The 27,726-nt window shown below is 45.3% G+C and overlaps 2 protein-coding genes across 7 annotated transcripts in view; both read right to left on the reverse strand.

Moving 5' to 3' along the window:
- Nucleotides 1–27,726, reverse strand: part of LOC115403871 (interferon-induced protein 44-like) — a 391,401-nt gene that overhangs the window by 299,455 nt on the left and 64,220 nt on the right. The window lies entirely within an intron of this gene.
- LOC115403851 (uncharacterized) overlaps nucleotides 1–27,726 on the reverse strand; it is a 244,366-nt gene that overhangs the window by 138,874 nt on the left and 77,766 nt on the right. For 2 of the 4 annotated variants that reach the window (XM_030112859.1, XM_030112856.1), the window contains 4 exons: nucleotides 17,363–17,460; nucleotides 17,030–17,222; nucleotides 16,870–16,903; nucleotides 16,533–16,770 (listed from right to left, as the gene is read on the reverse strand). In XM_030112859.1, coding sequence (XP_029968719.1) covers nucleotides 16,533–16,770; nucleotides 16,870–16,903; nucleotides 17,030–17,222; nucleotides 17,363–17,460 — 563 coding nt within the window. The remainder of the gene's footprint in view (nucleotides 1–16,532; nucleotides 16,771–16,869; nucleotides 16,904–17,029; nucleotides 17,223–17,362; nucleotides 17,461–27,726) is intronic. The other 2 variants (XM_030112857.1, XM_030112858.1) reach the window with 1 other exon arrangement.

Genomic DNA, 27,726 nt, shown 5'->3' on the forward strand with positions numbered 1-27,726 from the left:
TGCCTTTGCTGAAGTGCACAAGTCTCCTACTACATCTGTGCACATACAATGAGCATCAACAACTTAATGAAACAGCAATATTATTGAGGAAAAGAGGAACATTTTACTCACCAAAATCTTGATTATTTGCAAACAAAATACATCCTCCTTTCCTTCCTCAAAAAGAGTTCAACTGCTCTGTCATATAGATTATCCGTGCGTTTCAGTCCCATAAAGCCAGGGCTGAAAGTCCAGCTCTCTTCAGGTCTTCTTCTTCTTCTTCTTTGGAATAATTGTGGTACGCGACCAACAACTTAGGTGCATACCGCCCCCTACTGTATCTCTTGGTGAATGTAAATCAGAAGGCCTGATATGCTGTTGTTAGTGTACACTGGCTAGAAGGCACTGAGTCGCCAAGTCAAAATCTGATTGGCTGAAGCAGCTGTCTGCTTGACGCCTCACTTTACTTTACTGCGCCATCAGGAACCGACAAGGCCGTTTCAATGAATTTGGGGGCCCCAGGCAAGATGGACATTGAGCACCCCCCCCCCCCCCAAAAAAAAAAACAAAAACAAAAAATAGAGTTACAGTTTCAGTTCACTCACACTTTATGACAAAAACATATTTTTTTTATCTTCCTCCTCTTTTCTCTTCTTTCTTTTCTGGCTGCCGGATGGATAAATTCGCTTCATCCTTGGATTTGTTTTATATTTTGCGGGCTGCAGGGCTCATGAAACCGGCTGGCTGCTGCGTGCTGTCAGCTCCTCCTGAGGGGCCCCCTTGACGGGGGATCCCAACTCCCGATAACCGTGTCATTGCACCTTGGCTGCCAAGGGGCACTCACACGGTTTGTCGTTGCATTTTATTCATAACAGTCGTTGTCTTGGGGCCCCAGGCCAGCAAGGGGGCCCCAGGCAATTGCCTGGTTTGCCTGCCTTATCGCTACGGCCCTGGGAATGGACAGTGAAGGCCTCAGGCAGATTTCTTTGACCCTAGCAACAGATGATGCCTGAAATCTGATTGGTTAAATGATTTAATATGAAAAAAACATGTCTGGAAGCAGCGCAACCACGGGAAAACTATGAAAGGAACTGGAACATACCGTTTGGAATCATTTATTTATGGACAAAATATAATTTATATCAGTCTGTAATTCAGATACTTTATAGGCCAGCAGAGAAGGCTTTGCAGGCCCTGATGGCCCACCACTGCTGAAAGGACAAGATAATGGTAGAAGCGGCTGAAATTACTTCCTCCAAAGGCTCGCAGTAGAGCCGCTTCTCCTCAGCATTGAAAGGAGCCAGCTGAGGAGGCTCAGGCATCTGTTTAGGATGCCGCCTGGGTGCCTCCCTAGGGAGGAGTTCTGAGCATGCCCCACTGGGAGGAGACCCCAGGGAAGACCTAGGACATGCTGGAGAGACTATGTCTTGGGATCCTCCTGGAACAGGTGGAGGAAGTGTCTGGGGACAGGTAAGTCTGGGCATCCCTACTTAGACTGCTGCCCCCGCGACCCGGTCCCAGATAAGCGGTAGAAAATGGATGGATGGATGGATGGACATTTTCAATTGGATTGGAAAAAAAAACACCCATGTGTAATGTAATAATTTAGCACCCGCAATGAGGGCTGTCACTTTAATGCATTAATTTCATTAATTAATTACACTGCAAATTAATGCATTAAAAAAAATAATCTGAGATTAATCATAGCACACTTGAGCGGCAATTCAATGTAAATGGAATTGTTGTTTTATTTAGAGGCATGTTATAATTGTATTCATTTTGAATTGCTGTTCTGAGATAGCTTTAGTATTCATTTTGAATTTAATTTGCTTCAGTGGCTATTTGAGACTCAGCCTTATTTTATTTCAGAATTTTTTTTATCTGTATTTGTACTACATTTTTGAATAGTGCACAAGGCCGAATTGGTTTGCTGGGATGTACTTAAACCTTTTTTCTTCTTTTGAATTTTGTTAATGAAACACACTGAAAGTGTTATATGAGTTGCCTGATTGGGCTTAGAATTTATTTTGGACAAGACGTCCTGACTGAGCTTTCATTCGTCATCAATAAAAATGTGGATTTCAAATCTTCTCTTCTCAGTGTATTCATTTGATGAGTCATGCACTGCAATTCTGTAATGTTACTGAATTCAAATTCTTCACTGGGAGACCAAAAGCAGATATGAGATTGAAATGTGATTCATTATATTAATTAATTACAAATCCTATAATTAATTAGATTAATTTTTTCGATCACATGACAGCGCTATCCGCAATATCACTCATCAAACCCTCAACTGTTGTTAAATCCACTTTCTTTCCTTGCTTTTTGCCACTTGCGCCGATGGGCAGGACGGAGGCGTGGACGGAGCTCTGTGCTAGGCTGCGGCATTCACAAAAACTGAAAAATGTTCACAGGCATTTCAAAAACATTCCATTCACAGTGTAAAGTGCTTTAGGGAGTGTTCAAGAGTTGGAAACATGCTACATGAGTAAAATACATTTACCATTTACAAAAAAATATATACATCAACTCTTACCCAACTCACTGGCTGCTTCTCTGATGTCCCGTATTTTCTCGACTACTTCATCATCCATTATTGTTTGTGTGTTGGCAGGAACAAGACAAACCAGAACACTAACTTTATCATTCATAGTTGGTTTACCGTTGTAGAGGGGGTCAGTCTCAGACAGGGGAGAAACAGGGTTGAACTGAAAAAACAGCAAAAACATGTTACATGTAACATTTATTCTTGCGATTCTTAAATGATTTTTTTTAATTAATTTGTATTCTTAGTCCATTTTTGATCAAAATTTCATGCATTTATTACCAAAGATGTGTAGTAACGAAAAACTACTCCACTGCTGAAGTTGGCAATGTTTTTATTTATGTTTTTTTATTTAGCACATGTGAAGAAAAAAATAGCGGTGCAAGGAGGGAACAAAGCCCAAAGGACTTGTACAGTGGTTCCACCCCTTTCCACAATCATAAAGAATTTAAACATTGCTGAGGATTACAAGACAAATTTTGAAGCCTTTAAAGAATCATTTTGTGGTGGCAGGCCTTGGCCAAGCTTGGATGCATGGCAGAGGAACAGGAGGAGCTGGAGCAAGCTGGGGAGAGGAGAGTGTGGGGGGATGATTGCTCTCAGGTGTGAGTAGTTCGTCATCTCCCTCTCCTCCCTCTCCCAGGGCTTTAAAAGCTGCTTCAGGAGGAGGACAGGGAGAACAACAGAGAAGACTCAGAGAGAGTTTCATGAAAGAACTGATGCAGTCGTCAATGATGACGGTCTCCAGGATTATTGTACTTTTGATTGCTGCCGGAGGGAGGCTGCGGAGGCTCCACAGGCAGTGTGCTTTTTGGATTGTATTTGGGATTCAAATAAAAAATGGGAACTCTGGCAAGGCTGGGGTCATCCCTGTGGCTGAACCCACAGACAGGCAGCATCCTGTCACACATTTAAAGAAGCAAAGTGCTGCTATAGCCATTGTTAAAGGAATACTCCACCCAAAAAACGATTTTGCCTAATTTTCTACTCACCCTCATGCTGAAAAACACTGTGGAGCAGTTTTTTGACGTTTCAAATGCAATTGGAGATGTTTGGGGACTTTCATAGTCAACAAACAGGGACCGACAGAGCCCGACAGAAAAAACGGTCCATAAAGTCCACAAAACGTGCCCATTTTCCTTCATACTGCTCGTCCGCTGTAATCCAAGTGTCCTGAGCGCGTAACGTCCATAATTAATTCTTAACGAGGTCATTTAGTATATTTTAAGAGCCTAAACAGTGCGCTTTCATACTGCTCCAGTGCATGTCTGCACGCGCACCCTGAACTACGGAAGCTGCGGCAGACCAAGCAACATGCTCCATGCCACGCCGCATTGATGCAGTAATTCATGCAAAAGGATTCCCAACCAAGTACTGAGTGCATTAATGGACATTTTCAAATGTTTGATTTTGTTTTGCTGTTATAATTTTGTTTTTTTTACTTGGTCTGAGTAAATATTCTAATATTTTGAGATAGGATTTTTGAGTTTTCTTAAGCTGTAAGCCATAATCAGCCATATTAAAATAATAAAAGGCTTGAAATATCTCAGTTGATTTGTAATGAATCCAGAATGTATGACATTTTTATTTTTTTAATTGCATTTCAGAAAATAAAGAACTTTATCACAATATTCTAATTTTCTGAGACAGTCCTGTATGATCATTTTTGCAGATGCATTGTTTGTTTGTGTCCAAAACAGTAATGAATCAAGTTCAATGCAAAGCACTGTAAATAGATCCAGATGTATTATATTTTTATGCTTCTTTAGTTATTTTCCTGAGCAGCTTTGTATCTTGAAAGACACACAAACTCTGCATTGGGCCATTGGGCCTCCTAATTCTTGAGAAGTAATTCAACTAATTTCTCTTTTTGATGAAGATATTAAAAAGTTAATGCAAACACCCATTTGTATTATTTCATTTCTCACTCAACGAGAATCAATAAGAGAATCGATGAGGAATTGTATCGATAAGCAGTATCGATAATGGAATTGGAATCGCTAAATTCTTAATTCCCATCCCGAGTGGTGTCTGTACTTTTTTCTGAACCACAGGAGAAGAACATTTTGAGGTGATGTTACTTATTAAATTATGTTCAATCTCTCTGAAAGAGCCAAGAATCAAACTGGGATCACATAATTCATCAGTAATTTCTGGTCCTGCTCAATCATTATCAGTGATGGAAGTAATGGCATTAACACTAGGAATACCAGGATTTTCTGGCCTACCTAAGAAACCCAGAGGGGCCAAAATGGTCCCTGATCTTAAATGCGCAGCTCAACAGCCAATCTTGGCCCTTCTATTCATTTGTAAATGCAGTCGATACCTTCCAGCTAGTTGGTTCATGCATACCTCTTAGGGGGAGGGGGAGGCTTGAAAAGAGAGAGGGACTACTTTGATATTTCCTCCTGAGTTTGTCAGACAAGATTCTTTCCAAACACATTGAACTTTTATAACCATCACAAATTGTGATGTAACTCCCAGAGTTTGACTGGGACCCAGTTGAGACTAACAGGTTTCCCTCAATCTCCAATGTTTGGAGTGTCTTTGTTGCAAACTGCATTTGGTCCTACAATCCAGGCAGGACATCACCACAGACAAACAGCTGTTACCAACAAAGTCTCGCTGCTGTTTCTTGCAATACATTGCAACAAAACCAGACAAGGTTGGGATAAAGTTCTGGGTGGCATGTGACCTGAAGAATAAATGTGTGCAGCATGAGCCCCTATGTTGGGAAAGACCCCAGCCATGCCAAGGGAGTGAGAGTGGGAAAAGATGTGGTGATAAACCTGAAAGAGCCGTTTCTGGACAAAGGCAGAACGGTAACAACAGACACCATTTCTTCATGTCTCTGGCACTTGCCAAACAACTCCTCCGACGGAAGACCACCATCCTTGGCACAATGAATAAGATTCATCGGGAACTGCCCGGATCAGCCAAGCAGACTGAATTCTGTGCATCATCAATAAATCACAGGAAGAAATGAAAAACATAAACTGCGCCGACCTCTTACTTCAGTTTTACATTATATACTGATTCAGTGTTATATTTTCTACAAGAACATACAGCGCCTTGCAAAAGTATTCATCCCCCTTGAATTTTTTGACCTTTTGTTAAATTTCATACTGCAAACATAAAAATATAAAATTGCAAATCGGCCAGGATGGAAGATTCTTTCCAAGCACAGTGAATTCTTTGTAATCCCAGGTTTTTCTTTCCTACCTATGACTACGTTTACATGCAGCTAAAATTCGGGTTCAGGTCAATATCTGTGTTTCTGAAACATTAGGAAAACCCCGTTTACATGCTTTAACAGACAGAGTTACCCCGTTTACAAGTCAGCGCATTCAATCGGGATATCCCTTTCCAAACCATGGCGCACATCATGCTGTTCTCAAAACAAAACAGCTCTGACCGGAGCGGCTTTGTGTTGCCAGATTGGGTGGGGTTTCCGCCAAAGCAAGCTTCTTTTTTGAACACATTGGATGGGTTGATTAAATGATTATGTGTTTATGACGTGTTTTTGTATCATACAAATACGGTTTTAACGTGCATTTTCAACCGAGATGGAGGTTTGGGCTGCTTTCTACGAGTTTCAGATGTTTTCGATCTGGCAACCTCCTCCACTGGGCTGCAGAGGCAGACTGCGGTGAGCTTTTACGGGTTTTGGCCGGTGTTTACATGGCTACGCGCTATTGGGTTATTGCCAACATTCGAGTTTGAAAAGGGTTTGAAAAGGGTTATTGGCTGCATGTAAACGTAGTCTATGATTTCCCCCTGATTTTCAATGCACAACTCAACGGTCACTCACTGGCCTGCTTTTCTTTTGTAAACGCAGCTGATACCAGCCAGGTTGTTGGCTCATGCATACCTATTGGGGGGGTGGGGGGAAGAGCCAGGAAGGAAGATTCTTTCCAAACAATGGATTTTTTTTTTGTGGTGGGGGTTTGGGGGCCAGAGTGTGAGGGGGAGGAAGGCACTTCAGTGCAGGAGGTAGCCTTATGAAAAGGCCACCTCAAATCTCCCCTCAACAGAAGGGCTGATTTTGTGGCACAGAGAAGAGTGTAGTTTTGCATTTGTTTCTCTGCCAGACCATTGGGACCATTGCAGACCAGCTACATTTGTTCTGAGATTGGATTGCACTGAGATAGACTCTATTTAGTCAATAGCTCAACATTTGATCATTGGGGAAACCATCAGGCAACTTCTGAAGCCACTATGAGAAAAGGGGGTGGATAATATTGCACGTCCCACTTTTCAGTTTTTTATTTCTAAAAAAAAAAAAAAGTTTAAAATATTGTATAAATTTCATTTCACTTCACAAGTGTGTACCATTTGATGTTGGTCCCTCACAAAATATGCCAATTTTATAACTTTGTGTTTAAAGTATGACATTTAAGAAAAAGAGCTATGAATTCTAAGGAGGTGAATACTTTTTCAAGGCACTGTACATACTATGTTATAACAAATATTGTTTTCATACACAGGACCCACAAATGCACTGTAAGAAATGTCTTTTATTTTTCTAACCATGAAATACACACACTAATAAAATGTGCAAACCCCCCAATTCTCGTGCAAAATGATACTTTACATCCACAACAAAGTTTTCTCTTCTGAAAATGGTAATTTGTGTTTAACTGATACAAACTATCACATGGAGAGACTTTTAGAAGCATCAGTTGAACATTGGCGTGTGTGCTACACTTCTCCCTGTTTGGGCCACATTCCTGCATGATGCATTGCGTAGCAGCTGCATTTACAAATGAAAGGTGGCTGGCTGTAGGACAACGACTTGTGTATTCAAAAGCACTGGACCATTTTGGCCCCCCTCCGGGTTCTGGAAGGGGTTGGGCCAAATCGGCCCCTGCTTGGTAAACAACTAACAGTTACTATTTTTAGTCATGAGTATCTATTTATCTTTCTCTCTTTCTGTTCCTGCTCTCTGAGCATTTACGTCCCGGTCCTGTCCGGCAGCCATGCCGGATGCCAGCTTTAAATAAAGGCAGCAGCAGGAGGAGATTCAGTCTCGTCCTGCTGCTAACATTAAAATCTGTTCGGATAGTAAAAGGCTACAATCATACAATATTGCACGCCCCAGCTGCCGAACAGGACAAGGGAAAAAAAAAAAAAAAGTCATGAGTAATCTAACTAGTTTTTCTAGCATTACAATGCTGTTATTGTTACTGACAATAAAATTATGTGTGTTTCTGTTACTACAATTCACTTTCAGCTGGTTTTGCCTCCGTTGAGCCCAGCTGAGCCGGCCGAGCAAGGAGTTTGTGTACAGAAGGATGGAACCGTATTGGTGCAAAGTGCATCATGCCATGTGACAGAGATACAGCCATTGAGAGCCCTGATCAGTCAAAGGCAGTGTACAGACATGATGTATGCGAAAAGATGTAGAAATGCTATCTACAGTTACAAATCAAATTTAATTGGTGTCTTGCTTCATATATCATACAGAAACGTTTCAATAAATTAGATTAATGTTGTGTTTCCTGTTTGTAATTTATTCTGCCTATTGTCTATTTCATTAATCATATATGCAGTTTTATAATGAATAATTGAACATGCAGCTTAAAGTTCCATTAAGAGGGGATCCAAATTCTTCAATATATTTGAAAACTTCCCTCAAGAACTGCCACCTTAACGTGGTGGGGGAGTTTGAGAGGCCGCATGATCCCAGGAGCTATGTTGCCGGGGGGCTTTATGCCCCCGAGTAGGGTCTCCCATGGGAAACAGGTCCTGGCTGATGGGCCAGGCTGAGAGCAGTTCAAAAACGCTTATGAGAAGAGAGACAACAAAGGTCATTACGTCGCCCGGTATGGCGCAGCCGGGGCCCCACCCTGGAGCCAGGCCTGGGGTTGGGGCTCATAAGCGAGCGCCTGGTGGCCGGGCCTTTGCCCACGGGGCCCGGCCCCGGGCTCAGCCCGAAAGGGGTGACGTGGGCCTGACCTCCGGTGGGCTCACTACCCACCGTAGGGGTGGAGTGCAATGTGGATTGGGTGGTAGCCGACGGCAGGGTGCCCGGCGACCCGATCCCCGGATACAGAGACTGGTTCTAGGGACATGGAATGTCGCCTTGTTGGGGGGGGGGGGGGGGGGGGGGAAGAAGCCTGAGCTTGTGAGGGAGGTTGAGAGGTACCGGCTAGATATAGTCGGGCTCACCTCGACACACAGCCTGGGCTCTGGAACCCAACCTCTCAAGAAGGGCTGGACTCTCCACTTCTCTGGCGTTGCTCATGGTGAGAGGCAGTGGGCTAGTGTGGGTTTGCTAATAGCCCCACAGCTCAGCCGCCATGTGTTGGAGTTCACCCCAGTGAACGAGAGGGTCGCATCCCTGCGCCTCTGGGTCGGGGACAGGTGCCTCACTGTTGTATCCGCTTATGGGCCGAACAGCAGTGCAGAGTACCCGGCCTTCTTGGAGTCCCTGGGAGGGGTGCTGGACATTGCTCAGACTGGGGACTCCATTGTTCTACTGGGGGACTTCAACGCTCACGTGGGCAGCGACAGTGAGACCTGGAAGGGGGTGATTGGATCGCACAGCCTCCCTGATCTGAAACCGAGTGGTGTTCTGTTGTTGGACTTCTGTACTAGTCAAAGTTTGTCCATAAGGAACACCATGTTCGAGCACAGGGGTGTCCATAAGTGCACCTGGCACCAGGACACCCTAGGTCAGAGGTCGATGATCGACTTTGTAGTCGTGTCATCTGACCTCCGGCCGGGTGTCTTGGACACTCGGGTGAAGAGAGGAGCAGAGCTGTCAACCGATCACCACCTGGTGGTGAGTTGGATTCGCTGGCAGAGGAGGAAACCGGACAGACTTGGCAGTCCCAAACGTGTTGTGAGAATCTGTTGGAAACATCTGGCAGAACCCTCTGTCAGCATGGTTTTCAACTCCCACCTCCGGGAGAGCTTCACTCATGTCCCGAGGGAGGCTGGGGTCACTGAGTCCGAGTGGACCATGTTCTCCACCTCCATTGTCGAAGCAGCTACCCGGAGCTGTGATTGTAAGGTCTCCAGTGCCTGTCGTGGCGGCAACCCCCGAACCCGGTGGTGGACACTGGAAGTAAGGGCTGCTGTCAAGCTGAAGAAGGAGTCCTATCGAGCCTTGTTGGCTCATGGGACTCCAGAAGCAGCTGACAGGTACCGGCAGGCCAAGCGAACTGCAGCCGGAGTGGTTGTGGAGGCAAAAACTCGAGTCTGGGAGGAGTTCGGGGAATCCATGGAGGAGGACTATCGGTCGGCCTCGAAGAAATTCTGTCAAACCATCCGGCGCCTCAGGAGGGGAAAGCAGGTCTCTGCCAACAAGCTGCTGACCTCACCTGGGGATATTGTTGGACGGTGTAAGGAATACTTCGAGGACCTCCTTAATCCCGTCGCCACGTCTTCCGTAGAGGAAGCAGAGGCTGAGGTCTCAGAGGTGGACTCGTCCATCACCCAAGCTGAAGTCACCGAGGTGGTTGGCAAGCTCCTCTGTGGCAAGGCACCGGGGGTGGACGATATTCGTCCTGATTCCTGAGTACCTTAAGTCTCTGGATGTGCAGGGACTGTCTTGGTTGACACATCTCTGCAACATCACGTGGCAGTCGGGGACAGTGCCTCTGGATTGGCAGACTGGGGTGGTGGTTCCCCTGTTTAAAAAAGGGGACCAGAGCGTGTGCTCCAACTATAGCGGGATCACACTCCTCAACCTCTCCAGGAAAGTCTATGCCAGGGTACTGGAAAGGAGGATACGACTGATAGTCGAACCTCGGATTAAGAAGGAACAATGCGGTTTTCATCCTGGTCGTGGAACACTGGACCAGCTCTATTCCCTCCATAGGGTGCTCGAGGGCTCATGTGAGTTTGCCCAACCAGTCCACATGTGTTTTGCGGATTTGGAGAAGGCGTTCAACTTCGTCCCTCGTGGTGTCTTGTGGGGGATGCTCTGGGAATACGGAGTCCGGGGCCCCTTTTTAAGGGCCGTCCGGTCTCTGTATGACCAGAGTAGGAGTCTGGTCCGCATTGCCGACAGTAAGTCGGACCTGTTCCCGATGCATGTTGGACTCCAGCAGGGCTGCCCTTTGTCACCGGTTCTGTTCATAATCTTTATGGACAGAATTTCTAGGTGCAGCCAGGGGCCGGAGGGGGTCCGGTTCGGGAACCACAGGATTTCATCTCTGCGTTTTGCAGATGATGTTGTCCTGTTGGCTTCATCGAACCCGGACCTACAGCATGCACTGGGGCGGTTCGCAGCCAAGTGTGAAGCGACAGGGATGAGGATCAGCACCTCCAAATCTGAGGCTATGGTCCTCGACTGGAGGAAGATGGCTTGCCCCTTCCAGGTTGGTGGAGAGACTCTGGCCCAAGTGGAGGAGTTTAAGTATCTTGGGGTCTTGGGGTGAGTAGGGGATGGATGGAGCGTGAGATTGACAGGCAGATCAGTGCAGCGGCTGCAGTGATGCAGTCGTCGTAAGCTCTCGATTTACTGGTCAATCTACGTTCCCACTGTCATCTATGGTCATGAGCTTTGGGTCATGACCGAAAGGACAAGATCCTGGATACAAGCGGCCGAAATGAGTGTCTTTCGTAGGGTGGCTGGGCGCTCCCTTAGAGGTAGAATAAGGAGCTCAGTCATCAGGGAGGAGCTTGGAGTAGAGGCGCTACTCCTCCACATCGAGAGGAGCCAGCTGAGGTGGCTTGGGCATCTGTTCAGGATACGACCTGGGCTCCTCCCTAGGCAGGTGTTCCGGGCATGTCCCACTGGGAGGAGAGCCTACTGAAGGCCCAGGACACGCTGGAGAGACTATGTCTCGCGGCTGGCCTGGGAACGCCTTGGGATCCTCCCAGAGGAGCTGGAGGAAGTGTCTGGGGACAGGGAAGTCTGGGCATCCCTGCTGAGACTGCTGCCCCTGCGACCCGACCCCAGATAAGTGGTAGAAAATGGATGGATGGATGGAACTTTTTTCAAACAACTGAAATAGTTACTTTGCCTTGTAAAATATTTAATAAAATACAATATTCACTTGTATCCAGCACCTCCAAAAGTGCCTCCATCACCTGTTTGAAACCTCTGCATTGGTAAATAACCTGTTGTGTTGCTTTCAGGGATGCACTTCCTAAAAGCAGCATGCCAGCAACTTAGCCAACCATGTCTCAGTCAGCTGAGTCAGTCAACATCATCTCAGCTTCTTAGACCCTGGAAAGAAGATTTGAACTCTATCCATCTCAGACAGAAAGGGACAGGTCATCAGTACGCTTGCCTAAAAACTGCATTGAATAAGTGTTGAATAAAATGGTTAAATTTGATATGGTGTCGCTCTTGACTCGGTCTCAATCCCTCAAAGGCTTGACCTTGTCTTGGTCTCAATAAACTGCACTCTCAGCCATGTTTTGGTCTTGGTTTATGTGGTCTTGACTACAACACCCCTTTAAGACGCGTGGTGTGCATTGCTATCCTGACTGGTGTGGAGAAGTGAGCAAGAGGTAAATACACCGAATGATCGGAGTAGCTGATGTTGCCTTTGTGGCAGAGTTAGCTGAATGAGTGGCAGTGTTCACAACTGTGCTGGCAACTACAGGAATAAATGCTGCAGTCTTCAGTCCGGTTTTCTATGCTTTCTGAACTGCTGTGAAGGAAGGGAATTTACCCCAAAAATGAGGACAGTTTAAGCCCTGGAGCAGAACTTAGGGCCCTTTCACTCCAGTTCTGTAAAATTGTGATTTTAAACCAAATTAGGACTTTCTGGAAAAATCCTCATCATTTATGCATGTTGGAATGCTACCCTGAATCCTGGACCCTGAGGCCTGATTCCCACATACGCGGTCACTGCGCGGGCGCGGGGCAGACGCGTAGACCGCGCGGGCGCTGGAGCGGCGTGCTCAGGTGTCCCTTTTACACCAGCGCGGTCTGCGTGAGTGGGTTGTCCATGGCAATGGGCTACTAGTGTAATATGTTTGAAGTAATTCCAGAGGCGTTTCGGGAGTGAAAGGATGTTTATTCCCAAGAGCAGGCATCCAAAAACGTGCATCAGTCAAAAACACACAACACAATGTGGCTTCCGTAGCTCCAGCTTAGACTGCATAGACCTATAGACATAGATCTCTAGATGTATGTATCTAGACCCGCGCGCTCCTCTCAACTACGCCAAGTAGTAAATTCAAACGAAACATTTATCTGCATATATGACAACTAGGCCCTGTCTTCATTATTTTCAATGGGACCCGCTCCAAGCCGCGTGGAAAAATAGACGGACCAGAACACTGGCAAAAGCCTCTTGTGTGACCAGTTTGTGAGCAGACATGAGCTCAATGCATGTATAGAAAGCCTAGCTGACACGAGATGTGTGTTTATGCCATTGGTTTCAATGGGACGCCGCGCACAGCCCGCTGAAGTCCGCGCAGAAAAATAGACTTGATTTCTATTTAGAAATCGCCGCACGGATTTGAACGGGCCATGCGCGGAGCCTGCGCGTTCCCTGTGCGTGCAGTGTGAAAGGGCTGATCTGTTTGCATGCAGTTCTGACTTTTCCGCGCAGACACCGTGCAAACCCGGACAGATCCGTGCCTGCACAGCCGCGTATGTGTGAATGAGGCCTGAGAGTCAGCTAGTCTTGATGCAGAGCATATTGCCGGACTGAGACAAATAATAATAATATAACAATAATAATACATTTTATTTCACAGCGCCTTTCTAGGCAGCCAAGGACGCTTTACAAAAGATTAAAACACATTACAAATAAAAACAACAGAAAACATAACACAGTGAATTAAAAGAAAGAGTGAGCTTACAAATGATAGGCTGATTGAAACAGATGAGTTTTGAGTCTGGATTTGAACTGAGGTAGAGAAACAATGTTTTTGGATGTCTGGTGAGAGAGAGTTCCAGAGTTGGGGGGCAGAGCGGCTGAATGCTCTGCTCCCCATGGTGCTGAGGAGGAGAGAGGAGGAAGACCTGAGGGAGCGTGAGGGGGTGGCGACATGTATGAGATCAGACAGATGGGGGGGTGAGGTTGTGACATCATGTGGAGTTAGAAACTGTCTCGTGGGCAGACATGGAGTGGTCAGGCACTCACTGACAGATGATTAAAAGACTATAAATCAAGGTTGTTTGTGGCTAACCGTTAACCGCTAACCACCAACTGACTGCTGGGGCAGGACTTCCGGTTTCAGTCTACACTAATCAAATGTGCCGGATTTCTTCTGTGTGTATGGTCAATGTTCATTTTGGTTGACAGTGGCCCAGTTTATATGGGTGTTTTTTCAATCCGATTGTAAACAATCATATTAAATGGAGTGTATTCATGGACGGCATACAAAGTGATCCACGATGAATCCTTGTTTACAAGGACCCTGGTTGAAGTGGATTGTACAGCGTCCTGTGACATGCACACAAAGTCTCACGAGGAACTTTCAGGTCTTTAGCTCTGCAGCAGCAGTCCTCAGAGCCGAGCAGAGTGTTTTCATTCATTCATTCATTCATTTTCCACCGCTTCTCCCGTTCGGGGTCGCAGGTGGCTGGAGCCAATCCCAGCTGCTGTGGGCGAAGGCGGAACCTAGGACCTTCTTGCTGTGAGGTACGAGCGCTAACCACTGCACCATTGTGTGGCCAGAGTGTTTTTATCTGATGATATCTGCTCAAATAATGTCCCAAAATCTGCATGATATGCTGCTGAAGGAGCGGCTGCTCTCCTGGCTGGAGCACCGCTGTGCCGAGTGGCACGTCTCAGTGTGTGCTCGGCTCCGCATGTCGATGTTTCGAATTAACTGGTGCCCGTGTTAACTTGTGACCATAACATGACTGAAACATGTAGTCATTCTGGCGATCGTCGGTTATCGAAAGTTGCAGTGAGTGTATACGTTTAAAGTCTTTTGTGAGTCTTACTTTAGCAACTGCTGTAATCAACAGGTGTTTACACAGACCTCCGCCGTCATTCGTTAACACAGGAACCAGTTAATCCATAACACCAGCCGGTGATTGCTCGTATTCTGCTTATTCTGCATATGCTGCTATTCAGCTCTTTATACAACTCGCTGTTGCGCGATCTGGTTCCTTCTCACCTCTGCAATGTTTTTTCTGTCAGGGTTTTTTATTAAAAAAGTGTTTTTCAACCACCGTGGTGTTCTTCTGCTGGTGTTTTGACTGTGGTGCTTCCCATTTACTGCACACGTCACATGTCACCACATATGAGGGAACGCATGCGTGAAACAAACATTCCCCCAGTTCAATCCGCTCCGCTGTCAGGCTCGTTTATAAGGGACACGGAGCGGATTGTCGATCGGCGTAGACCACCTCATACAATAAGCTCCAAAATACAATCCGCTCCGAGTGAAGTGGATCCACTCGGTCGTTCACATGACACATTTTACAATCCGCTCCACGTATAATCCGCTTATATGTGGTCCATGTAAACGTGCCTAGTGCCTCCAGAGCACCTTCAGACACTCTTGGTATGAAAAGTAGCCTTGACGTCTACCAACCACGGGCTGCAGGCTGAAGCATTAAAGTTAATTACCTGGATAGAAGCAATCAGACACTCAACTATCTTCAATGGCATTCCTCCACATGTTGGTGTGTTCATGGCTTTTAATCTAAATATGAATCAAACCATGTGAACTGCAAAATATAGTTGAAGGTAGGATGTAGTCATACTGATCTACTCCACAGATCTCACAAATGTTTTCATGCTACTGAACCTTTAGAACACGGTCCAGCTTGTCTTGATACTGTCCATCCCATAAGAGGCATGCTTTAAGTAGGAAGGGGCATGTGCAATCTGATTTTAGAGTTATGTGCTCAGTGTTTACGTTGTCCACTTTTGATTTAACAGAAGAAATGCTCATATGTGAACTCCTGACCTGTTATTTGCCATAGGTTGAGGATGAAGACAATTGTCTTCACATAATGCACCCCACCAAAACAAAAAAAACAAAACAAAAAAAAAAAAAACAAAAAAAAACAAATATATATATATATATATATATATATGTGTATATATATATATATATATATATATATATATATATATATATATATATATATATATATAGTATAAATACTGTTTCAAGAAGGAAATATGCTGTGGAGGGGGATGAACATACTTGATCTGTTTTGTTTTCATATAGCCTATATACTTTTCCCTGTACAGCTGCTTCAGCCAAAGGAATTTTGAATGTCAAGCTAGTAGCCTAGCTGAAGCTACATCCAGGAGAGGGAACGGCCACATTTTGAATGTCAGTCTAAAAACATATAATATTCAATGTTGACTGCTGTCTTTAATAACTTCAATCTTTAATAACACAATGGGCTACATCTAATTTTACTATCAGCACTTCAGTAGGAATTTTTAAATAGCTACTTGCAAAACTTAAGTACAGAAAATGTTGAATACTTTAGTACTTCCACTTAAGAATGGAGCTACAAGAACACTTCAGCTGCTACTCAAGTAACAGAGTATTTGTACGTTTACTTGAGTCTTGGTCTCTAATACTTTACACATATAAGTGCTCACTGATTTATTTTTTATTGACTAAAGCCTGAGGGAAATTCATTGATGCAGTTATCTTACCTTATATCCTTCTTTGACATTTCCCATCAAGATCAGTTTGATGTCTTTGATATGTACCCCTCCCCTGCTGCTCTTCTCAATGCCCATGGTGTCACTCAAGATGAAGGGATAAAAGGTTCCACGCTTTCCTTTCCGGATTTTATGACTTTTGTACTAAGTTAAAAAGTCATATTGTCAACAAGATCCCAAGACAAGGCAATGTTACCATCTGCTCTCAGGTTAAGTCCGCTTCTCAGTTTCAGGCCAACTGTTTTTCTGTGTGCAATTGTCCTGTTTTTTTCTTTTTTCTTTTTTCTGTAATCAGTTGAAGTGCTCTCCTCCAACTGAAGACAGTGTCAAAACAACTGGGAAGACGTTCTCCATCTTTACACAAATATTGAACCGTACAAAATAATTACAAAGTGAATGAATACAAATTAAAAATTTCAATAGATTCAGAAGTATTTCCATACCTGTTTGGTAAAGCTGCCATCATAGACAGTGGCTGCCAGTGCTCGAGTTGTGATTTTGCCTCGCAGAGCGCTGTCAACAGAGTTGATGAAACTGGATTTCCCAGAGCCTGGTGGTCCAATCAGCAGAACTCTGAGATGTTGGCCTTCTTTTTCAGGCTGATAATTCTGAACAAATTCATGCTGGGCTTTATCACTGGTCAGAAAGAAGGTTGATTTGGTCAAAGTATGCAAATGTATTCTGCAAAGGGTCCACATATTTGATGAGGCATTATCCAACAGTGTTAGAGACAAGAAGACAAACAGAAAATATTAGATTCACGATGCTCTGAATGCTCACCCAAACTTGATCTTTCTCCATGGTTCCCGCAAAGCTAAAAGGGCAAAGGCAATGTTATACTGATTTCTCAATAATCACATTTTTAATTGGCGTTGTGTCATTATTCTTTCATTATTTTCATTTGAAATCAAACATTTCACTTTATTTTCAAGTGTATTACTAGGAGATGGTGGAGGAGTGGGAGGATCAAGTGGGTTGTCATTCAAGAAGTCTTCTCCGTAGTCAATGATCTTTCTCAATGCACTCAGTATCACTGTGTCCATCGCATCATCCGTTTCAATTTCTGAAGTGTAGTTCTTCACCGGGACGATGCAGTTCATTGGAATGCCCAGCAAAATACTCACTATTTCCATCTAAGTTTAAACATATCAAAAAAATAGAAGATAAGATATTTGTATGTTGTTGTTTACATGCTGTTGTAATTTACTTTAATAACCTCAGCCATCTGTCACTGATGCAAACACTCTTGATGAGCTCATAAATTGTAAAATACCTGTTTTTCAATGTACTTGCTCTGGCAGACTTTCTTTAGATCTTTTTTGACTTCAGGACAGGCTTCAACATTGGTGAGGACTGCTATAAGTGGGATTCCTGACAAGAAAGAGCAGAAAATAATAGTTTAAGGATTTCAAATTCAAAATGTTAATAACAATCATCTCAAAACCTTCCCACCATACACCATGAGACGAGAGACCATGTTGTGCATTGCCCCTGACTTTCACTGGAAAGTTCAAGATTCAAGTCCAGGTGTGGACGAACATAATCAACTGAGGATATTTAGATAAGACCCCCAATGCTGTGACAGCTGGACTACTGGAACAAGGGTGGACATGACGGGACTGAAGGAATGCTAATATATAAGCAATTCCAGAGAGGTGATATAAATGCAGAGAAACCTAAAACCACAATCAAAATTAAGAAAGATCTAGTCGTGTAGTGTTATAACATTCATTGACACCCCTACTGTCACAACTACAGATCAAGATAATACAACAACAATGCCATGGCAAAGGAGACCAGTGCACCAAGTCAGGGGGATGTCCACAATCACAGACTGGGTACCAAGCCCTCATCAATATGAACAGCTTTAATGAAAGAGCAGTTGAGAAGGAAGGTTATGTGCAAACTAGAAACCTGGGGCTTCAATGAATACCAAACCTGAGTTGTAAAGTACCTTCAGATGATTTGCTAATAGATGTGAATAATGCCCTGAACACAACACCTATGACAATAATCAATGAAACCAACCCGCTGATACACAGTACAGCAGTCATTCGGGGTAGGGAGATTATTTATTTGGGTTGCCAAACAATTTTGGAAAAACAAATAATTTTAAATGACATTACTTCAGACAGGAAGTTGTTTTGTTGTTGTTTCTGATTCAGTGTTTGTTTGGCAATATAGACGTAAATTGCACAACGGCGAGTTATTCAAATGACTCAATGGCTCAAATGGCTCAATGACAGGCTAAAAGTTGACTTCCCGCGATTGAATGAGTGGCATGCTACTGGGCTGAGTAGCCAGGTAGCGTTGCGGGCGGAGAATCTGTTGCCCTCTCTCCACGTGCTGACCCCTAACGTCTGGGTGCCACTTTAGGCATAATGGTCTGATAGACAAACTATGAACCTCACTCATGTGTTTCAAAAATGTAGTCTTGCTCACAGGGAGGCTGACACAAGCCATCCAGCACTTAGTGTCGGCCCCATGGTGGGGCCTGTGGGGCTCTCGGAGGGTGAAGCATCAGAGCCCCCTTGAGAAAGTCGACACCAGGACGTCACTCCCAACTGTGCCATCACAACTCGATCAAGCCAGACTGATATTGCTGCCACATACACCCTCAGAGTAGATGGAGGGTGACTTCTCTCCAGAGGAACCTGTAAGAATCCAAGACTGCAGGAAGCAAGCAAAGCACGGGGTCCTCCCTGCAGATGCTGCACCACTTCCAGTTTTTCCTCCATCGGTTTGGCTCATTTCTTGAAACCGAAATTACATTTTCAAAACTGGAAGATCAATTGGCAAAACGATCAACACCATTGTTCACTTGCAAAATCTCATATCTCTCCCAAAACTGTTCACGCGTGTTTAAAAGCTACATTTCTTTCCCATATAAACAGTCAGAGCCTCCAAAATGCAAAGATCCTTCTCAACAGCTTTGGCTCATTTCTCCAAACAGACCGGACGTTCTCAATTATCTTGGTTCCCTTGTCAAAAACAACCTGGATGGTTCACCTTTCAAAGATCAGATCTCTTCCAAAACAGTTCACTCAGGTGGCAAAGCTACATTTCTTTCTCAAACAAATGGTCAGTACCCTCAAAATGCTTTGTCCTTTTGGCATCATGTGAGCACTGAAAGTCAAAATGTTTAGATGTTTTGTCATTAAGGCAGAGGACCATTGAAATAACCCTCATCTACCTTTCAGTCTGAGCCCGGTCCTTCAGTCACTATGGTTCCTGTGATCGTTTTTATTTTCTTCTTTGGGTTGTTTAGCTAACAGAAAATATATTATATAAGAAAATGAAGAAAAAAGGCATTTTATAGTAAGAAGAACCTTCATGTTTTAATTCACATATTGCTCTCATACTTGCAAGGAAACTGTTATAATTTTTATTCACACACAAAGTAGCTTCCATCCATCAGTGTTCAACATACTGTAAAATAAACACAAAGAAACAAAAAAAGGAAAATTGTCTGTAGCCCACAGTGCTGTAAATGAAGCTTGAGTTTCACAGCTCACTTCTTCACTGACTCCTCCTGACTGTCCTCCTCACTGTCATACAAACAGATCCATGTCTGTTATTCATGGTATTGCAGTTTGTTCTTGACTAATTTTGGGAGTTGAACAGATGATTTTGCATGTGGTGATTGTTACAATGAAATTATGAGAATCAGTCAGTTTAGATAAACATGATCTATTCACTTTGAAATTGTACTAAATCTTGCTGTACTTCTTGTTGTAAATCTTGCTGTGTTTAAGTACATGCCTAATGTCTCAGAACATCTTCGTAAATGATTAAGACATTTCCAGTGTGATGAAATGAATGAGAAATGCCATTCTGTTGTGAGCAGTTACAGCGTAGTTTGGAGATTTGTCCATGTTGTTTGACTTTGTACAGCTGCTCAGCAGCAAATCGGGCCTTCCAGTAGTCAATCGTATAAGCGAAACCAGTAAGGTCCACTGCGAGAGAGTCAGCAAAGCACAAGAAACAATGCACGAGCTGGCCAGAAAAGTAAAACCAGCAACAGCATGTGGCCCTCCTGACAAATTCTCCGAGGTGTGTCAGATCCGAGGAAGTGGTGAAAAGGTGTAACGAAGGCCCTCTAGCCAAGGGTGCACCAGTGTGTCTTGTCCCAGAGGCTAGTGGTTCAGGGAGATCCAAGCAGACAATGGGTCGGTTCCTATGAAGCGAGACCAAATTTTGTAGTGGTGCAACGGATCATCACTGATCCGTGATCCGTTCGGATCAACGTCATCGGTTCGGCACATACGTGACCTGCGGATCGATTTCTAAAAAAAAAAAAAAAAAAAAAAAAAGATAAAGTTGTGCTCAGTCCGCACACAGCTTGTGGCAAGCGGAGAAAGGAGGAGAGTAGACATAGCGAGCGGAGGAAAGGAGGAGCTTGAACGCCCCGCAACACTTAAATTCCCTGCATTTTGGTTTCCCTGTCAAATATGACAACGAAGGAAAGAGGTCAGTGGCCAAAACCGCGACGGTGTGAGTCGGCACTGTGGCATAAAAAAGCCATATAAAAGTGGAAACACATCGAGCATGTCCGCACATTTGAAGCGACACCACAGCATTTAAGCAGCCTCTCCCTGCGCAGTCTGACCGGTCAGGTTCTTTCATTCTCCTTGTTTGAAAGAAGATGTCTTCTTATGTTTACCTTTGAGTTTTGTTTTACTAATGGTCTTTTGAACCAGCCTTTTTATGTTGCTGTTGCACTTTAAATTGATTTTTGGTTCATTTTTGTATTTTAAATGAAGGAGATATTAGTATACATTGCACTTTAAGTTGTTTTTCAATAACAATTATGTTAAAAAGAAGCTATTATGCCTTGTGCACTACTTTTATATATTTAAATTCAGTGGTGGGCCGTCAGGGCCTGCAAAGCCTTCTCTGCTGGCCTAAAAAGTATCTGAATTACAGACTGATGTAAATTATGTTTTGTCCATAAATAAATAATTAATGATTCCAAACGGTATGTTCCAGTTCCTTTCATAGTTCTCCCGTGGTTGCGCTGCTTCCAGACATGTTTTTTTCATATTAAATAATTTAACCAATCAGATTTCAGGCATCATCTGTTGCTAGGGTCAAAGAAATCTGCCCGAGGCCTTCACTGTCTGTTCCTGATGGCGCAGTGAAGTAAAGTGAAGCGTCAAACAGACAGCTGCTTCAACCAATCAGACAGTTGCTTCAACCAATCAGATTTCGAGTTGGCGACTCAGCGCCTTCTAGCGAGCGTACACCAACAACAGCGTATCCAGGCCTTCTGATTTACATTCACCAAGAGATACAGTAGGGGGCGGTATGCACCTAAGTTGTTGGTCGCCTACCTCAATTATTCCAAAGAAGAAGAAGAAGACCTGAAGAGAAATAAAACTTAAGCTGGACTTTCAGCCCTGGCTTTATGGAACTGAAACGCACGGATAATCTATATGACAGAGCAATTGAACTCTTTTTGAGGAAGGAAAGGAGGATGTATTTTGTTTTCAAATAATCGGGATTTTGGTGAGTAAAATGTTCCTCTTTTCCTCAATAATATTGCTGTTTTATTAAGTTGTTTATGCTCATTGTATGTGCACAGATGTAGTAGGAGAATTGTGCACTTCAGCAAAGGCATTTATTCTGGCTGCACAAGTATCTATCTGCTGTGCAACAACTCTTTATGTGCATATCTGCATAATAAGATTTTTTTTTTTTGTAGACAAAATAGTTATTGAGAGGTTGATTGTTTCAGGCCGATCTGTTCTGAAGGCCTTAGGGTGAAATGCACGGTCCGCCACTGTTTAAATTTAATAATTTAAAGGTATAATGGATGATGTTTTAGCCAATGAATGGTGTGATGCGAGTGTCAACTATTGGTCCTCCGACATGTCAATCACGCTGAAGAAATGGTTGCGTCACGCCGTCAAGCGTGCTCGTAGGAGCAGCAGAGCCAGTAGGATGGTCTGGCGCATGCGCGTTTTTCAAAAAGCGAGTAACAGACATTTGGCTTCGACTTTTTTGAGAAAATCATCCATTGTACCTTTAAGTTTCTAATAAACAGACAAAACAATTTATTTATTTTTTTTTTTTGCTTTTTGCCAATCCGAAAAATGATCCGATCCATGACTCTTGATCCGCGGACCGATCCGATCCGTGAGTTTAGTGATCCGTTTCACCACTAAAATTTTGTGTACTGATTCAAAAGATTAAAGATTCAAAAATATTTATTGTATCCTTAGGTAAATTCAGTTTACAGTGAGTGAGTCTTCCCATTTTATAACCCACACCTAAAAACAACACAAGACAAGACAAGACAAAGTGACCACAGTGCTACAGCTAAAACCAAGGAGATAGCCCCAATAAAACCATAAATAATCAATAAATAATGAATAAATAAACAATAAAAATGGCTGAAAATATGTCAGAACCCACGAGATAAAGAAGTGCCATCCATGAGATTAAGACGAGAGAAACCATTATATTTCAGTTCCTCTCATTTGTTTAAAGCACAGATTGCTGCTGGTACAAAGCTGCTTTTAAAACGTTTAGTTTTACAGGCAGGTACCCTGAACCTCCGGCCTGAAGGGAGCAGCTGAAATTCACTGTTAAGAGGGTGGGAGTCATCACTGCTGCCAATTGGAGGCACCACTCTCCTGGTGGAAGATTTTGACAGGAGAGGGAGTCCACGTAGGGACATTGAGTCCGAGTGGACCCTGTTCTCCACCTCCATTGTCGAAGCAGCTGCTCAGAGCTGTGGTCGTAAGGTCTCCGGTGCCTGTCGTGGGGAACTCCCGAACCCGGTGGTGGACACCGGACATAAGGGCTGCCATCAAGCTGAAGAAGGAGTCCTATCGAGCCTTTTTGGTTCATGGGACTCCCGAAGCAGCTGACAGGTACCGGCAGGCCAAGTAAATTGCCGTCCGAGTGGACGTGGAGGCAAAAACTCGGGTCTGGGAGGAGTTCAGGAGGCTGTGGAGGAGGACTACCAGTAGACCTGGAAGAAAACCGTCCGGCGCCTCAGGAAGGGAAAGCAGGTCTCCACTAACACTGTTTACAGTGGAGGCGGAGAGCTGCTGACTTCAACTGGGAATATTGTTAGACGGTGGAAGGAATACTTCGAGGACCTCCTCAATCCCGTTGCCATGTCTTCCGTGGAGGAAGCAGAGGCTGAGGTCTCAGAGTCTGACCCACCCATCACTTGAGCTGAAGTCACCAAGGTGGTTGGTAAGCTCCTCGGTGGCAAGACACCGGGGTGGATGAGATTTGCCCTGAGTACCTTAAAGGATGTATAGAGGATTTTCCATGGAAAGAGAAATCCAGTGACAGTTAGTCCTTTTTGAAATGCTGCACATGCGTGACCCACACCCCCTCCTCCTCTGCTCTCTATGGAGGAACGCCTCCTCCTTACACAGAAAGTAGCATGTAGCAACTTAGCATCATAGCGCTAACACATAGCTACCAATGTGTCCTTTTGAACAACACAAAACAGAGCGAATATGAGTAAAATCCTGCACTTGCGCCAAATCCTGTACGTGAGCCGACCCTGCTCTCGGGTGGATCAGAGGAGGACAGGGGGAGGTTTCTGTGGAGCTGCATGACTGGAGCAGATGCTCGGAGCTCACGGCTGATCTGTGTGCGTGCTGCAGCATGCAGGCGTAAACAAACCAACCCCCTCCTCCTCTTACTCTCCGGACTTTTTCATATAAGTCTTGTTTTAAGATTAAAACATACATTTTCGCTAAATGGCAGCACGTTGCAGCTATAATTAAAGGTGCTGTAGGCAGGATTTTGCTAGTCAATGCTAATTTTTCTGTGCTTTCTTTGGATTAAATGTTAGAGTATCCATTGATAATCCTTTAGGAGTGTAGCATAATTGCACTACTGCGAGGGCACAGCGTTTCCATCTGTCTCTGTTCTGAGCTGAAAAGGAATCTCAAAAGCTCCAGGTTTCTTTGACCAATCAGAAGAGCCCATGAGACTTTAACCATGATTGGTCGAGGGGCGTCCCACAAGAGCGACGTTCTTGTAGGAGGGGCTTAACTTGCGTAAGGGTGTGATGTCAGAGAAAACAGGACAGGATTGGCTGTGCTGGGTTTCAAATCGCCATCTTAGATGGGTCAAATCACCATCTTGCTTAGGTAACCTTAAGCAAGATGGCAGAGATGCCGAATCCTGCCTACAGCACCTTTAAGAAAAATTGTCTTAAGTCTACAGGTGAAAAGGTGTTGATAGCGGCAGCAGAGCCTAGCATGAGTGGTAGAGCGCGTGAGGGAGGGGGGTACGAAAAGGGCGTAGGAGCCCCACAGCTGCGCTACAAATGTAAAGAGGTTGATTGACATGTTAGAAAACAAATAAATAACGAGGCTGCCTCGTTATTGATTGGCTAAAGTAATGTTGGTTTTACAACGTCCAGAGTTGATTGTTTGTTTGTTTTTTTGATCACGATAAAAACAAGGCTGCTACAGCTTAATAACGCCAGTTTTTAGCTTTAATTCATTTTTGTTAGTAATAAAGATCTTCTATACAACCTTTAAAGCCCAATCCCATTTCTCTTTCCAGCCCTCCCCCTTGGCCCTACCCCTTAGCCCTGCCCCTATGAAACTGAGTGCTAAGGGGTAGGATAATTGTTTGCCGAAGAAGAATGTTTTTCTTACATTTTAAAACTTTATTAGTTGACAAAATACTGACATTTATTAACCTCTTTCGTTGCGGACGCCACCATCTTGCCGATCTTTGAAGGCTTTCTGAGAAATCTGTCATCCAGTAGTGGCCGGTGGCGAGGGGCGCTTGTTTTGTTCGCCTGGACCGTGACTTGTGGGCAGGGTTAGTTCACTTCCGCATTGGCGGGATCAATCGCGGGAGCGCTCGTTTCCCACCCGCGCATTCCAGAAACGATCGCTCCCGCGATTGATCCCGCCAATGCGGAAGTGAATTAACCCCGCCCACCAGTCATGTTCTAGGCTGACGGAACAAGCACCCCTTGCTATCGGCCGCCACTTAATCATACCCCTCTGTTTGAAGTGTGCCTCTCGAGAATCTCCTTTTAGAGGGGTGACTGGCCCTCCTTCTTGGCCCGACCCCTACGTCATAATGACAATTTGGACACTCCTACCCCTACACGTGAACGCGCAAAATGAGGGGAAGGGCCAAGGGGGAGGGCTAAGGGGTGAAATGGGATTCAGCCTAATCTCTGGATGTGCAGGGACTGTCTTGGTTGACACGTCTCTGCAACATTGCGTGGCGGTCGGGGACGGTGCCTCTGGAATTGGCAGACTGGCGTGGTGGTCCCCTTGTTTAAAAAGGGGGACCGGAGGGTGTACTCAAACTATAGCGGGATCAGACTCCTTAGCCTCCCCGGGAAAGTCTATGCCAGGGTACTGGAGAGAAGAATTTGACCGATAGTCAAACCTCGGATTCAGGAGGAACAATGCGGTTTTCGTCCTGGTCGTGGAACACTGCATACACTCTATACCCTCCATATGGTGCTCAAGAGTTCGTGGGAGTTTGCCCAACCAGTCCACATGTGTTTTGTGGATTTGGAGAAGGCATTCGACCGCGTCCCTCATGGTGTCTTGTGGGGGGTGCTCCAGGAATATGGAGTCCGGAGCCCCTTTTTAAGAGTCGTCCAGTCTCTGTATGACCGGAGTAGGAGTCTGGTCCGCATTGCCGGCAGGAAGTCAAACCTGTTCAAGGTGCATGTTGGACTCCGGCAGGGCTGCCCTTTGTTACCAGTTCTGTTCATCATTTTTATGGACAGAATTTCTTGGCGCAGCCAGGGGCCAAAGGGGGTCCGGTTTGGTAGCCACAGGATTTCGTCTCTGCTTTTTTGCAGATGATGTTGTCCTGTTGGCTTCATCGAACCTAGACCTACAGCATGCACTGGGGCGGTTCACAGCCGAGTGTGAAGCGACAGGGATGAGGATCAGCACCTCCAAATCTGAGGCTATGGTTCTCGACTGGAAGAAGGTGGTCTGTCCTCTCCAGGTTGGTGGAGAGACCCTGGCCCAAGTGGAGGAGTTTAAGTATCTTGGGGTCTTGTTCACAAGTGAGGGACGGATGGAGGTGAGACTGACAGGTGGATCAGTGCAGCGGCTGCAGTGATACAGTCATTGTATCAGTCTGTTGTGGTGGAGAGGGAGCTGAGCCGAAAGGCAAAGCTCACGATTTACCGGTCATTCTACGTTCCCACCCTCACCTATGGTCATGAGCTTTGGGTCATGACCGAAAGGACAAGATCCTGGATACAAGAGGCAGAAATGAGTTTCGTTCATAGGGTGGCCAGGTGCTCCCTTAGAGACAGGAGCTCAGTCACCAAGGAGGAGCTCGGAGTAGAGCCGCTACTCCTCCACATCGAGAGGAGCCAGCTGAGGTGGCTCAGGCATCTGTTTAAGATGCCTCCTGGACACCTGTCCTACCAGAAGGAGACCCCGGGGAAGACCCAGGACATCCTGGAGAGACTATGTCTCGCGGCTGGCATGGGAACGCCTTGGGATCCTCTCAGAAGAGCTGGAGGACGTGTCTGGGGACAGGGAAGTCTGGGCATGCCTACTGAGACTGCTGCCCCCACGACCCGACCCCGGATAGGCGGTAGAAAATGGATGGATGGAGGAAGTCTACTTGCAAGTTCAGGCCCCTGCAAATACAGGACCAGCAACCTGGTCCGACAGATCACAGCCCACCTGTGACTATGCTGGGAGGCCTGCAACAACTTGACGGACCTGGTGCAGAACTGCTGGTTGATGCGGAAGACGGCAAAAGTGTAGTCTGGCCGTACGAGTGTGTACCTTCCTCTCGGATATGGCCAAGAAGTGTTTGAGGGCCATGTTTACTGCTTGCAGCTCCAGCATGCAGATGTGATCTGCCAGTCACAGCACAGACCACTATCCCCAAACTGCCCTGTGTCGTCAGATGGTGCCCCACCTAGAGGGACTGGCATCCATGGTGACAGTCTCTTGTCAGGCCAGGAGGCACTGCTGCGGCACTGTGAGCTTCTGGCGATGGTGCCACTTGGCATCCAAGCAGAATCTATTCAACCATTCCCTTCAGGAAAGCAATAACTTCAGGCTCAGAGATGTCAGTCTCTGCCCCTCCAGCTCCTAGGGGCCCCAGAGGGGCACTGGAAGGACCCACAGTTCGGGGTTACCTGAATGGTCAGTATCATTAAAGCTTGGCTGAAGCTATGTCCAGGAGATAGAGGGGCCGCCCAGTGGCCCCCTTGCCCTCCTGCCCTCCTGGTAGAGATGCCATGCGCTAGGAGCGGGGGGCACGAATGCTGCATTCACCGTCCACAGCCCAAAACTGATGCCAACAATGTCACTCAGTAAACAGGGTCAGTGCCAAACAGCCGGGGGAAGGACGTAACACAGGTCAGAACAACGGTCGTGTGATAAGCTGAGGGAAGGGGGCAAATACACAGCATACACTGGAAAAAAACCCCAAAAAAACCGGCAGCAACCATCACTAGCAGCAGCAAGCAAACGCTGGCCATGCAGCTCAGGGTCACAGTAGGGTCGGTGGTTGGCAAAAGCCCAAATGCAGCTTCACAAACAGCGGAAACACTGGCCATATTATCAACCAGTCCAGAATTGTTACTTCTATTTTTGAAGCTGGGCGAGGGCTCCTCCACATGGTATATTTAACACCGACCATGTC

This window comes from Salarias fasciatus, chromosome 17 (assembly GCF_902148845.1).
Source record: "Salarias fasciatus chromosome 17, fSalaFa1.1, whole genome shotgun sequence".
Lineage (NCBI taxonomy): Eukaryota > Metazoa > Chordata > Actinopteri > Blenniiformes > Blenniidae > Salarias > Salarias fasciatus.